Here is a 15,106-nt window from a genome sequence, read left to right as displayed (position 1 = left end):
TGTAGTATATATATATATATATATATATATATATATAAGACGCTCACAACGTGACAACAATGTGTGTGTAGACAGTGAGTAATTGATCTGCAGTCAGAGAGTATTATTGAAGTTGAGTACGTTCGTTGTTATAGTGTTTGTTTTAGCGCGATTGTTGAAATTTAGTGTATCGTAAAGTTATATTCGGAAAGAATAAACCAGTTTTATTAAGTAAGGACTTGTGTCGCTAAAGTTTCGTCAGAACGAATTTACGGGAAATCAATTAACAAACGGAGACGTAACAAATGTTAGTCTTTTCATTTGCTATCATAAATGCTGATGGACTAAAATTATTGCACAATTGTGAATTTATATAAGTTGAAAAAGGACCACTATGAATTGTATTGAAGTGTCCATGATGGGAAAATATACTGGTCATGAAAATTTAGGTATGTACATGGTAGAGTAAGACGCACAGGTACTTGCAGCAAATATTGGACATATATGATGGTATGCAGATTAGACAACGCCAGACTAATGAAATGGTAAAGAAAAATGTTTGTTTGTTATGAATTTCGCGCAAAGCTACACAAGGGCTATCTGCACTAGCCGTCCATAATTTAGCAGTGCAAGACTAGATGGAAACCAGCTAGTCATTACCACCCACCGCCAACTCTTGGGCTACTCTTTTACCAACAAATAGTAGGATTGACCATCACAGTATAATGTCCCCATGGCTGAAAGGGCGAGCACGTTTGGTGTGACAGGGATTCGAACCCACGACCCGCAGAATGCGAGTTGAGCGCCCTAACCACCTGGGCATGCCGAGCCAAAGGAAAGTGACATGTATCATTTGTTTTTAATTATGTAAATATATACCCATAAAGTTGACCTATTTAAAACTTACAACTTTATTTGCGCATTAAAGTTAAGTTTGCATAATTTGTAAATTCATAACTTGTCATATTTTCTAAAGTCACTATCAGTTAAATATATTAGATCCGGGGTAACCACAATTTTTATGCTTTAATCTGCACATGTCTTGTACTACACCGATAATATATGATTTTCATGTAAAATAAAATGTTTTGCATAATTAAGCAACCCGACTTTGTTATGTCGACATTCAACAGTGAATCTCACTATGGAGAATGATATTTAGTCTTAATGGCTGGGTGATCTTGAAAGCCACTGTTCGAATGAGGAGAATGTTAGCCTTTCATCCAAAAGATTTTGTTCTTATTACAGAATAATATATTAGTGAAATATCTTGAATTTGTTTCATCAAGATGATAAATTTATTTATAGTATCACGAGGAATTCTTTTTTTTTCTTTACAATTAGAGACTGGTTATGTACAATTAAGGTGCAATAAAAATTGGAGGTTTTAAGAAAGTTTCCCTGCACATCAAGCCTTTAATTATACGACCTTGCAGAGAATATTTGGAGGGAAGGGCTCAGATCCAAAAAGATCTAATAGTAGGTTTAGGGAGGGGAAGAGAACATGACATTTGGTCATAACTCCGTAAAAGAAAAAAAGATAGTCTTTAAAATTTATTGTCTTTGGATCTAGTACAGTATAGTATATGTAATGCATCATTGATGAAATAGGTATAATGATTCGTGTTACTTTTGGATTTCATGTTGTATATGTATTTTTTCAAGCATTTGTACTAATTTTTGCTACAAATTCTCAAATAAATCCGAATGAATTTTATTATATGTATATCATAAATTTTCATAATTATTTACATCCACTTCAATTATGAACATTGAATGTTTGAGGTGCAGATATATAAATAACATCCTTCTCCATCCCTCTACCCCAGAAAAGGACCTGGTAAGCCACCTCTTGTCCCTTGACAACAATATTTGAGATGTATATTTTAATGTGACACATAATAAACATCGAGGAAAAGAACATATTTTATTCTTAAGACTTCCCTCTGGGCTAAAACCCAATGCATTCTTCATATCACAAGTTAAATATGGGTTTTGTGAACGATTTTTGCACTAATTTCTAAGTTAAAATCATGTTTAGATCATCTTGACTCGACAAATGTATTCAAATCAAATAACAAAATGATCCAAATGTCTATTTTGGATGGAAAGCAGCCATAACTTGTAAGTTGAGATCGCCTTGCCATTCTCAGTTCGACTGGTGGGCTTTGAAAGTTCAACACATAGCAGTGGCAGCCACTTGCACATAGCGAAATTCACGTGACTTCTAGTCTAGTGTTATATATATATCCATGAACTTACATGTGCCACTTTACGGCTGAAACGAAAGAAAACTGTTACATATCTGCTTGTTTGTTAATTTCCAGTAGAAATTTTTTCCGAGGAACTTCAGCGATATAAGTCCTTTCTTGATTAAACCAGTTTATTCTTCCTCGATACAAACTTTTAATACACAGAAAGTCCACAGTCAATACGTTTCTCGTCACTTTAAACTTAACAACTTTTATAATACACGCTATAAATCACAATGATTCACAATCTCGATACCTTCGCTCTCTACGAGTGCAAAACACATACTAGCTCGAAACAGAATCGTAAATTACCCGAAACTCACCGTGACTACTGTTCGTTTAACCATACATTCATCATCCATACTGTTACGACAGCGGAAGTCGCGCGATGCTGGGAGCATGCGCTGGAGTTCTAGAAAGATCGAGGAACCTGTCGAACGTCCTAGCGTTTGCTAGACATGCGCTCTTATAGTATATAAGCCGGCAAATAAAGTGACGGTATAGATAATTGGATAGCAGACAGAGAGATAGGGAGACAGATAATCGAGTCAAGCCGTAAGTAAACTGTGTAAATCATTGGGAATTATAGCGTGTGTTGAAGTTAAAGTGACTGTGGAAATTAAGTGTATTGCAATGTTGTATTGAGAAAGAATAAACTAGTTTTATTTAAGAAAGGACTTGTATCCCTATAGTTTCATCCTAAAGAAATTATACGGGAAATTAGCAAATGACCAGAGACGTAACAATACATTCCCGCAGGCTTTCTCTGCCAGGCTTATATACTAATAAAGAGGCTTCGACAAAATTCGAGGAGTTCCCTGATAATTCGAGAAACCCAGTCACGCATGTGCGAACAGCGTCACGTGACTTCCGCTGTCGTAACAAAACAAAACTGACTTACACGCTCTACCGGTTAAAAACGACTTACCATCTTGAAACAACTGTCTTATGTCTTCGCTGGCCCTGAATTTAAAATATATATCCTCGGATGTACTAGAAAATTTGACGTCAAAATTTATAATATTCTATGTCTCTTAGATTTTTCCCATAATAATTACGACCTGCAGGCATCTCTATCTAACAAACAAATTACAGCATTATTATTCATTACACAATTTACTTATTTATTGTTATTTTCATTTTATTTTAATGTTGTTTACTTTGTTTGATTGGAATCAAGCACAAAGCTATACAATGGGCCACCTGTTCTCTACCCACCACGGGTATTAAAACCCAGTTGCTAGCTTTATAAATCCGCAGACAGACTGCTGAGCCACTGACGGACAATGTAGTTTATTATTTTAATTTCATCCGTTTATGTGATCTTTTCGTGCGCCTCTTCTTTCCCCAATTCAAGAATCGAATTTATCAGTATTACTTCATTATATTTATATGTTACATTATATTAATAAAATATTTATTATATTTATATGTTACATTATATCAATAAAATATTTAGTTTCATTTTCTTTAATGCATTAGGAATAATACTTGCCCTTATAATGTACTCGTGTTTCTATGGGGTACTGCATTGAAATATGTGTAATATTAGTAATAAATAATATAAAACTACGTGTATTTTTGCGGTTTATCACATAAAACGTAATACGTTGATTTAAGTTCATGATGAAAGACTGTAATTTGTGATTATAATAAGTCTGCTTTTTCAGGCGAAAAATATGTTTTTCTTTATTTTTGAAATATTACTAATAAACACCGTGAGAGGGCTATAGGAAGAACTCCGTGACAATTTAATTTAAAATTAAATGAGTGAATAGCTGGAGAAAAATAAAATGTCTAACTTTTAAAGATAAAACATACCAGTCGACTTCATATGACTACACTTCAGTTTAAATTTTAAGGGGAAATGTTTGTGTGATTAAGGTAAGTTAGCTTGTAAATGTAAGCATATGGATGATTCTAAGTCGAAATGTTATCTAATCAGACTAAATTAACCTAGGCCTAGTTTACATATTAGAAATATGTATAATGCAAATTATTTTAATCTGAAAATTGTTATAAATATAAAAATTATAGTTTGAATTTAATTTATTGGCCTGACACTTCAACTTAAGTTAAACTTTAACACTGAAGAAAAGAAAAAAAATAGGCCTATCAGTATATTACAGGGGCGTAATTAGAAATAGAATAGAAATCTAAAACAATTAATTTAAAATTACAAAGTTAAACTTAAACTTACTTAAGTCAAGACGAAGTTAGGTAGTGTTACTTACTTTTACCATATGAAGAAAGTGAGTGGCAAAGCCATACTATGGGGTTTAGGCCCATATATCTCTTGAAACTTTCAGTGAAAATGTTGAATTTTGATGGTATGGGTATTGCATTTACAATTATAATTATAATAGCATATTCTATGACTGTTGATGACAAAGCTTGAATCCACACGGATTTTGATTTTAGATAACAGGGAAAACTTAAGTTAAGATTAAATTCTCTGCAGTGTTGCAAATATGTTTATCCATAGAAAAACAAAATATCAATAAAATGAATTTGTAATATTATGATCTTGGAACACATTCATCTGTTTGTACAAAAAAGAAAGATAACGTTGTTTGCCTATCTTATTTCTCTAAGATCTTAAAATAGATAAATAGACTACCGAATCAGTTATAGATCCATTAAGAAAATTGATAATCTTCCTTCATTGATAGATAATTTTGGACCAAAACAGAATTTATAAAATAAAATGTGAATGCAAAAGAGTATTAATGTAGAAAAATTTGCAAATTAAAATGTCATTTGAATGAATACAGACTTGCAGTAAAAAAACAAAAAGTGTACTTTACCATGTGTAGCAGACCATGTTATTAACTATAACCATTGCATCCAATAGGATGAGACCAAACTAATTTTTCTGAGTAATTACACAAATCTTTTGTGTGTCTATATACACATAGATATTTTTTGGGTGGTGTTTTATTTAAATAGAACATTTTAAAATTGACATGTACCACGTGTTATCGGAATAAGTTTCTTAAATATAGTATATATATACTGTTCTCTCATCTGTTTTCATTCTGGCTGATGATAGCCTAAACAAATGTGGTTGAAACATGTAGCAAAATATCTGTTTCTGAAATAATAAATAATCATGGTGTTTTAAGTGGTGTTACGTTTATTAATAAAATATAAACCACATGATTTGTTTTATCTGGAGCTCAAAGAAATTAGTGGGTTGTTTTGAACAGTCCCCCTATGGGTAGTCTGTCAGTCTGGTGAATGAAAATATTAGAAATTCTTCATTAAATAGCATGAGTAATATATTTGGGAGCCTAGTTGAAAATTTATTATTTAATGAAAACATTTTTTTTGTTAGAATTCTAAACTGGAATGTTTATCATGATAATATCTATATAAATTATGTGAAAATGAACTTTCTCTTAAAATTCTCCAAGCTTTTTTTTACCATAGTAACTAAATACTTAGCTGGTAGATATAAGTGTTTTTCAGTTGTCATACCTAAACCCTTTTTACTAACAATATTTAAGTCCTCCTTACACAAGAAGTAATTTTCAAATTTTTGTATCACAAATTCAATGCTTTATACTTCTAAGCATTAACTCTTTTTTTTTTTTCTCCATGATTATGATATGTATGTTTGCTGAAAGAAGTGTTCTTTTGGAGTCAAGAAGGTTATCAGATTTAGTGCTTTAGAGCATTTTGCAAAATTTTCTGCAGGAAGTGGAAGACATTGGATTGGTTTTTCAGCACCTTGCATTGCATTATCACCTCTTTGCATAAGTCAAGATCATAAAAAATAATATACTTCTGAAATATCTCAATACAAGGAAAGAATATTATAATAAGGATTGTCATGAAGGGTATATTTTCTAAGAAATTGATCCATCAAAGGCAGGGCACAAATCTTAGTGGATGGACAACATAAAAGATTATTAGATAAATACTGTGGTGGAGGCTAAAATGAGGACACAGACAGGCATGTAGTATTACTTATTCATCCTGCTACCTACCATGGGATATCATGACATTAACCTAACATTATGTGTATTTTTTGACACCTAAATATTGTATGTTCTGAAAACATCATACCCCTAAACAGCCACTGTAAAAAAAGAAAAATTTAGTTTCAAGAACTTGGCAAAGTTAAGACTTATTGAAATATCCAAGTGATCTAACTTTGTTACAGAGCCATTGTGTTTAACTAGAGAAACTTAACAAAAGAGAAGAAGCAGTGGATAAGCAGAATTCTTAATGATTACTAAAACTTAGCAAATATAATTCAATTGATTGGAGTATGCTTTAGCAAGCAAAAGAGAAATAGTGTAATTAAACTGTTATTTCAGCTGCTTGAAATGTCTTATTTTGGTTAGTTTGTTTGCTGGTCTGATCAGTTGAATTCTTCATAGTGATGTGTGTTTTCAGGAAGAATTTTCCTTTATTAGAGAAAGTAAATAGAATGACTTTTTGTAACTATAGGAATGTTTTTATAATATGATACCACATGAAAGCTTGCACTATCCATGTTGTTATGAACTAGGTGGTTTGATTAGTAAGAGTATTGTCTTAGGGTTTTGATATGAGTCAGGAGTTGAGACAAAATGCTTTTGAGTTACTTCAAAACATTAAAATGTTTTATTTTTTCAAAAGTTGTATTTTTTAGTGACTTGACAATACCGTATTGCCCCTCTTTAACGCTCCCGGGGGCATTCCAAACTGCAAAGGGGGCAATAATTAGAAACTAATTGGGTCATATGATAATACCTCTATTGTAAACAAATATATCTATAATAAGTGGTAGTAAACATAGCCTATTTATTTTTAACTGCTATAAATATCAGTGTTCACTTTTGCAGTAAATATGGTAATCATTGTTTATAAGTGTCCAAAAATCCTAGGAAGCAGTCCTTCCATGTACTGAGTAACCTCCTTTGACCACTACTGCCAAAGCATCTTTGAAGTTTGCTGCTATGGCAAAAGAAGGCAGAAAAATCATGGCTTATGTGACATTTATCAGTTACCAGTATTGATTGCTGATTTATGCAACGAGGGGGAATAGTTAGGGGTAATACAGTAGAATACCTGCAACTACACGTATTGTGTTTTTATTTATAATTTAAATTTTGATATATGTTTTAATTTCTTAATTTAAAAAAAAAGTAGAATAAATGCCAAATATGCTGTTTTGGGTGTCATATGGTATATCTTCATGTCTTATTGCCCAGTTTATATTTGATTATGTCTGTAGTGGTTAATGAATTAGAAACTCAAACTCCAGACATTTACAAGGTATAATACAAAATAAGAACTTCTCATCTTTTTACATATCTGTGAGGGTAGTCTCGCTCACTACTACGTTCTTTTGAAACCTCTTGTCTGTTCACACCTACTTCTTTTAAGTATGTGTTTACAACCAATAGAAAGAGTACATTTCAAGTTATATAAACCTGACAGTCATTTGTAATTGGCTTGAAGGAGAAACATGTATATTACTATAAATTTAGATGTTAAGTAAGTCATTGCTCTGAACAGAAATTATTTTTTTTTTTAACCCACACATGGTTTTGTTAGAAAGCCAGGTAAATTACAGTGGTTTATGTATAACAGTATAGTAATTTTGAAATCTACAATAATTAATTTGTCTTCTCCCTCCACTTAAGAGATAAATGAGGCTTACAGCATGGCTTAGTAAGTACGACACTCGAATACAAATCAGTTTTTTTTAACATTGTAAGCAATATTCCCTCTAACTTTTACAATCCATGTGTGGAATGAATTTTTTAACGTGCACCAGTATCAAGGCAATGTGCGGATGTGTGCTACCAGTTATTTTTAGACCATCAACCCTATTGGATCATTAGGCTCATTTGCAATGCTAACAGTTGGTTATTTGGGCTTTAGGCCTATCAACTGCCTGGGTCATTAAGGCTGACAACATGTTGAGACTCCTCACCATTACTGAGGATGAGCGTGGCTGGAATAATGAAGTGTGTGGCACACTCTTGATATTAGTTGTTGGGTGGCCATCCAGGTTAGCGGAAACACTGATTGTAAGTACTAGAAATCATTGTTTTTTTATATATTTTTTTTATTTATTGTATTAGGTTTTAAGAAAAATAACTAAAAATTAAGCATTTATGAATAAAGAGTAATAACATGTATAGATACATATTCATAAGCACTTATGCACATTGTACACCTATACCACTAAATTTTGACTACCCCAGGAGGATAACTAACATTCAAATACCTACCAAGTTCATTGAATTTGCCCAGACATTGTATGGAGTTGTATCATAAACATTTTCTCACACTTTTATTACTTTAGACAATTCTCATTGCAATTTCTTTACTATAATAACCAGATAAATCCTCTCCCACTGTATTCTCAGAGTTGGGATTACGATAAGCTCTGGAAGAAGTTCTGGTAATGCACTGCTCAAGCTTATTTGTTTCTGATAGTGGTGTATTTTGGGTGTCATGTAAACAGTCTAAAGGCAGGTGCAGTGGCTCATTGCTTTATGATGGAAAAGTTTCTATTTCAGCCATTAACAGTAAAATAAACATAGGAAATACACGTGAAAAGGTTAGAAATAGAAACTCTCAATGGAAGTAATTTAATAAAAATATTTAATTAAAAGGTCTGATTTTTTTGTCCACAAAAGACTTGTAATGTTTACTAAAAGCTTGAAAAGTTTGTGAAGATACATGATACATATTAAACATTATAGTATGGAAACTAATGGTCACTTGGTCAGTGTAATCCACTGATTTAGTAGTAAAAGAGTTAAGATTGAATTTAAAAAATAGAAAATTATTCAGGAGATGAAGTAATTGTTGATGATGTGATATTAACTCATGAGCATGGGAGAGGTTTCAGATTTTTTTCTCCAGGTTTTGATGTTTCCCATAATGTAATTTATAATGAAAACTGAAGGCATAATTAATTTTCATTAACTATACATCTCTCTCTCTCATAAATATTAATTGTAACTTGTTTTTTCATACAGGAGGGGAATATTCTAGAAAACGTGAAAACACTAGCCATGTCTATCTGTTGTGTACAAGAGGTGAGTTCATTAGTATTACATGAGAATATATTACCTAACAATAGCTTAAACTCTAGATAATACAGGGTGTCCCAAGAATCAGTTGCCATAGGCTGAATATTGGTATAAATTTATGGAATATGCTCAAGATATCCTTCCTCAAAATCAGTGCATTACATTATTGAAGATATTCAATCCATGTCACCTCCACATGTTTATTAATGCTCAGTGCTATTATCTAAAACTTTTTGCAAAAAAACAAGCAAAGCATGTTTATTTTCTCATTGTTACAATGGGAACCAACTTTTGGAACACCCTGTATAATGAAATTGTTTTATCAGTAAACATAACCACTTTAATTTTATAACTTATTGCTTTTACTGTTTTTTTTTCTGGATGATCATATAAGACCCATTTTAGAAGTAAATGACCAAAGATGAATGGCTACGTTACTCAAAGTATTAAAAATATATATAATTAAAATTAGTATACAAAGGTTGTAGCTATACAATTGTTTTTCAACACTGTTAGGGTTCTGCTGTTAAATTTTCTGGCCAGTGCTAAATAAGCATCAGAGAGTTGTTTTATACATATGAAATTATTTATCCTCTGAAGACTGCCCACAGTATACTTGTATAGGGTAGACCATTCTTCTTCAGGGGCAAACTGAAGAAGGAAGGTCCATCTTTCGAAAGCACTCGAGTTATAGGGTTTTTATCATTTTATATTAAGACTTCTTGAATTTATGTATTTTTCTGACATCATGAACATATAGAGTAGAAATATCTTTTTGGATAAAATATGATAACTCTGGGCTTGATTTTAAGGAAATTTTCATGTTGTCTGGGAGACTGCATTGGTTGCCCCCCCAAAAAAATACATAGACCCTCAAAAAAGATCCAATTATGAAAATATTGCTGTACAAAGACCCTTAAAAAGACCCAATTACAATAATTTTGTTGTTTTTATATCTTATTTATTTCCAAAAAATACAATTAATGTTTAGTTGGCAATTTTGCATCTTTATTAAACTAATTTTTGACATCTTATTTCCCGGGAAGTTTCTTTACATTGGAAAAAATAAGGCCAAACCATGCTAATGTTACATAGTATCTTAAGGAAACAAGTCGATGACCTGTAAAACTTTTAAACTGAATAGCAAACTTAGCCTACCCATAAAGTACAGCCTTTAGTAAGACTAGACTTACATTCTAGACTCTAACACATACTACTATACCGTAATACATACACAATGCCTGAGAGCATTCATACTTGTAGTTTGTATTGATCTGAAGAGAGGCAAAGCTAGCCTTATTTTATTTATTGTTATTTTGTTTTGTACTGATCAAAACTTTAATAAAATTATGTTTGCAGTTACAGTTATTATGTTCTGTTTGTTTAATTCATGGATTTTCCCACTTTTCTCGTGATAGCTAAGTCTTCTGTACTTCCTAGGCTCTATTGGTGGTGTCTGTCTAATGTTAGCCTTAGGCCTATACATGTGTAATCAAAAGGGAATCAGTGTTTCAACTGTGATAATTAACAATGAAAATTCTGAGTTTGGTATTGTAAATTTGATCATTTTAGTTCATGCCAAAGGTTTTATTGGTAAGCAGTTGGGATGCTCATGTTAGTTTTATTGTCGCAAGCATCTATGCTAGAAATTAATCTCACTAAATATTCATGTTATCGGCATTAATTTATGTTACAAATTCTCCCCACCCATATATATATATATATATATATATATACATAATAAACATCATGCAGTAGTTTTAAGTTCACTTACTGATTAAGTGTGTATATTGTAAGCTCAATTTTACAATTTTTTTACATTGATTGAATTTTGATTTTAAATACTATACGTTTTACTGTTAAAACTTGTGTACTTGAGAATGATCTCATAAGTGATTAAAAAGTCGTGCCTGTTTTAGAATATATTGTAAACTCAATTTTACAATTTTTTTTACATTGATTGAATGTTGATTTTAAATACTAAACATTTTACTGTTAAAACTTGTGTACTTAAGAATGATTGTATAAGTGATCAAAAAGTCATGCCTGTTTTAAAGATAAATCTTACTTACTGTAAGAGCTGTAACTTGTGAAAAAAAAGTGGTAATGTAACTAACTGAGCTGTATGCACTGTATGATGTTATCAAGCCGTTCACTCTCAGTTGTACTCCATACAAAATTTGTATGCAGCTTGTCCATGATAGAAAGTTTAGTGACTAAAACAGCATTATTAGCCAATTACAAAAGCAAACTTCTAATGTTTTCAGTCCCTTTTGGTGGATTGTACCAACATTTCTCTTGTGCAAAGTACAATCTTTTTAGACAAAACAAATTGACCAAAAGATATTTTTGTGGGGGTATTAGAGTTTGTAGTTAGTGAAGTTACTCATGATTTTGGTCAAAGATCAGAGTCAATATTACATGTGTAGTGTGGGCATGGATAAGTGTAAAATACACTGAGATGGTTTGTGAGTAAGGGTCTATTCCAGGGTGCTAGTCGTTCGAAAGACAATACAGGGGTTTAAGTTGGTCATCCGAGGAAGTTTTTAGTTGTCTTAGATGTCTGTCAAAATCAAGCCCTGTATCTGAACTTCAAAGTTGAACTTGTTTGATCTGTGTACCTAAGACAAGTCAATTTCAAGATATTTCCACCCTAAGTTGTTGAAAAGAACAAAAAGTGTAAAAACTGACTAAAAATATATTTCAAGAAGTAATAATGCTATTTAACATCTAGATGAAGAATATACTGATACTTTATTGTAATAGATTTTAAATCCCCGATCCCTTTTATTATGTAATGTCATAACATTTTGTTAACTCGTACTTGGAGAGCTCTTGTGAGGTTTATGTAATCCTCCTCCACCAGTAGAAAGTATCCATATAAATTGTATATATCTATCAATATCATTGTGAAATATGTCATTCTTACTTTGACACAATGAGTCCAACAAATATCCTGTTGTCTTTTTCACTTTAAGTTCTTATGTTTCCTTTATGATTTTCATTTTCACTATTAAATGAGATTTCCAACATTTCACAGTGATTACTATAAGGATTAATTTGATCTATCTGTGCACATGCTGGCATATCTGTGCACATGCTGGGATATCTGTGCAGCCATTTTGTACTTTTTTTGTGGTTAAAATTTTGTCCATACACTTTTCCAAAATGTCACAAGAATGATTTTGTTACTCATGCATCTCTATTAATCCTATCCAGACCAGCAGGATGAAGTTGTATCACTCATTTGTTTCATTCTCACACTTAAAATGGTTAACATGATTACATAAAATTAGTAAGTACTTTCTACATAACATGTAATCAATGCTTGTAAAAATTATATAATTTGGTTTAGTATTTGTATCATATTTTAGGCTGTGAATTTTCAGAAATTTTTATTTGAAACACTGTTTTTAAAAAGATTAAAGAAGTACTTCCTTTCATCTTAGAGTTTTAGTTTTTCTTACCTAAAATCATGTAAATTTACTCAATAGTTATTTTTTGAATAAAATTATAATTGTTGTACCTTTTTTTAATAACTGCGTGCTCATTTTATTGTCTGTTCATAAAAGCTCTTGCATACAAAGAAAGTATATTAAAAATTTGAAAAAATAAATAAAACAAAAAGTTCCATTTCATATAATTGACAAGATCAAACTTGTTTTATTTACATCAATTATTTGTATTTGATATTTATCTTTACCAGTTGAAATGGTTATGTAGCTACAGAAATGACATAAAACACTAATGAACAGCAAAAGTGTTGACAAGTGGAGATACAACTTGCACTCATATCCTAGGCCTGCACTGACATACGATATATTTTTGGTCAAGCTCAATTTCTCCATAATAATTATAGTTTTTTTCAATAATTAAGAAGATTTTGTATGTTGTTTGAGTAATAATAAACTTACTAATACACATTTAAAAAAAAAGCCTTTTCTGTCATCTTAATAGTTTGCAGCTGCAGAACTCCTAAACTTACCATACTCAATAACAGTAAATATCCTTAATTTGTTTGCTCGTATAAGACTATTCTAGTAGTAGTTTTAAAACATGCATAATATAACACAAAGATCATCATGAATGAAAACATAGTTAAAAAAAAAATTGTGTTTGTTTCTAATTTTTGTAAATTTCACATTAGAATTCTTTGTTTTCCACTGCTCATTTTTTTTGGAAATTATACTTTACAACTTACCCAAGTGTTATTTACTTTATGGTGACATAAACGGATAATGTTTTCTATACAATCTTGTTTTTAGCTATTGGCTCTATTTTGTTTGGAGACTAAGATTTATCAGTTACTTTTCAACCCGCTTGCTGTGGTATCATAAAAGCCTCTTAACAAAGATCTCTTGCAAATAGCCACTGAGAGGAAAGTAGAATTCATGTGAGAAACAAAACCTTGGATAAGTATTTGTAAGGGATGTCTGAGTCTGGGTAAATATAAACCTATAACTTTGGGATGGCCAGAAAAATTCTAAAAAAAAATTTTTAAGGGCTGTGTTTACAAGCAGTGCTAATTTGAATTGCACAGCAGTTAAAGTTCAAACATCTTATTTTTCCTTGAGGATTATACTAAATAAATTTTGCAAAGTTACAAAAAGTTAGTATTTTTAATGAAACTGTGAAATTTGACATGTAAGGCTTTCCTTGGTGCCCTCTTGACCCCAGCCCTTAACCCCTTACCTACCATGGCCATTTTGTCTTATCGTGAGGGCAAAATCACATTTTTATTTGAAAAAATTATAGTGAACTTATCTTTTATTGGAATTCAGATTTTATTTTTGTAAATAGTAGCATAACATTCAATTATTTGTACAAAATTGTGTTATTTAATGAAGTTTAAAGAGGAATTTAATGAAAAAAAATCCTAAAATACGTTTTAGACTGTAAATAAGCACACTCTAAGAAGAATTTTTTGTTTTTAAAATTAAAAAAAAAATGTTTCCTTTCACTTCAGCATTGGTCCTGCCATCTATGATTGGTATCTAAACCTTTTTCTAGTCTGTTTTCTTTATAAAACAGTGTGTGGGCGTGTTAAACCTCAGTTGTAAAACTTTTAGCCAATCCTAGTTGAAGGTATCAATTTCAGTACCATGTTATTCCAATCACAGTATTTCACGTTTGACAAATCATAGGATGATAAGGAAAGCACAGGATGAAACGTTGTTCTTTGGATTTTATAATATAAATGTGAGTGGTGCTTATTATAGTAACTGCCAGTTTATGTAGAGGTTGCATTTAGTATTGGCCAATAGTGCTTTTCTATAAGCATTAGAAAACTTGCTTCTGGAAAAACTACATGGGATGTACGTGACTTTTATTATTCTTATATAGTATCTTAAGTCATGCTGCATTGTATATCTATTTATATTAATCATTATATTGAAAAATTAACTCAAAATAGATATATTTTTTAGGAAAGAAGTTCATCCACAATTGTTAGGGTTAAGAGCTATCGAGTGGCGAGTTGAAGGTTTTTACATGAATTAGGCTTAGCACTTTGAACTGAAAGAGTTTATGATTTTTTATATTCTTTTGCATTTAAATTTGTAGTTTTAAGTTCAGTAATTTAGCATAATTTTATATTTAGTTCATAATAATAATAGTAATATGATTCAGTATTTAGAATGATAAACTTGTGTCATTTGTACGTAATACTACTAGTACCAGTACCACATAATTTTATAGTTTTCCTTCTTACAATCTTTACTTTGTAGTAAGACCTCACAGTCTAACTGATATATATAAAGTTTATTCTGTTATTTTGCAAAAGGTTTAAAACTCAGTGTACAAGTGACAATAATAAAACCAATATGTTGGTTG

General features: G+C 31.2%; 1 protein-coding gene across 6 annotated transcripts in view; it reads left to right on the top strand.

The window, feature by feature from the left end:
* The first annotated feature begins 3,981 nt into the window (after window positions 1-3,981).
* The window catches only part of LOC106468973 (CTL-like protein 1), a 52,993-nt gene continuing 41,868 nt past the window's right edge, over window positions 3,982-15,106 (top strand). For 4 of the 6 annotated variants that reach the window (XR_002612776.1, XR_002612775.1, XM_022397368.1 and 1 more), the window contains exons 1-2: window positions 8,146-8,260; window positions 9,221-9,280. Coding sequence is in view for 3 of the 6 variants with exons in the window: in XM_022397368.1 (XP_022253076.1) it covers window positions 8,147-8,260; window positions 9,221-9,280 (174 nt within the window). In the remaining 3 variants the exon portion in view is untranslated. Of the gene's footprint in view, window positions 4,116-8,145; window positions 8,261-9,220; window positions 9,281-12,503; window positions 12,570-15,106 lie in introns of those variants that run through there. The other 2 variants (XM_013929427.2, XM_022397369.1) reach the window with 2 other exon arrangements.

Source organism: Limulus polyphemus, unplaced genomic scaffold, assembly GCF_000517525.1.
Source record: "Limulus polyphemus unplaced genomic scaffold, Limulus_polyphemus-2.1.2 Scaffold3241, whole genome shotgun sequence".
NCBI lineage: Eukaryota > Metazoa > Arthropoda > Merostomata > Xiphosura > Limulidae > Limulus > Limulus polyphemus.
The sequence above is the reverse complement of the archived record's forward strand: the minus strand, read 5'-3'. Positions and strand labels throughout refer to the sequence as shown.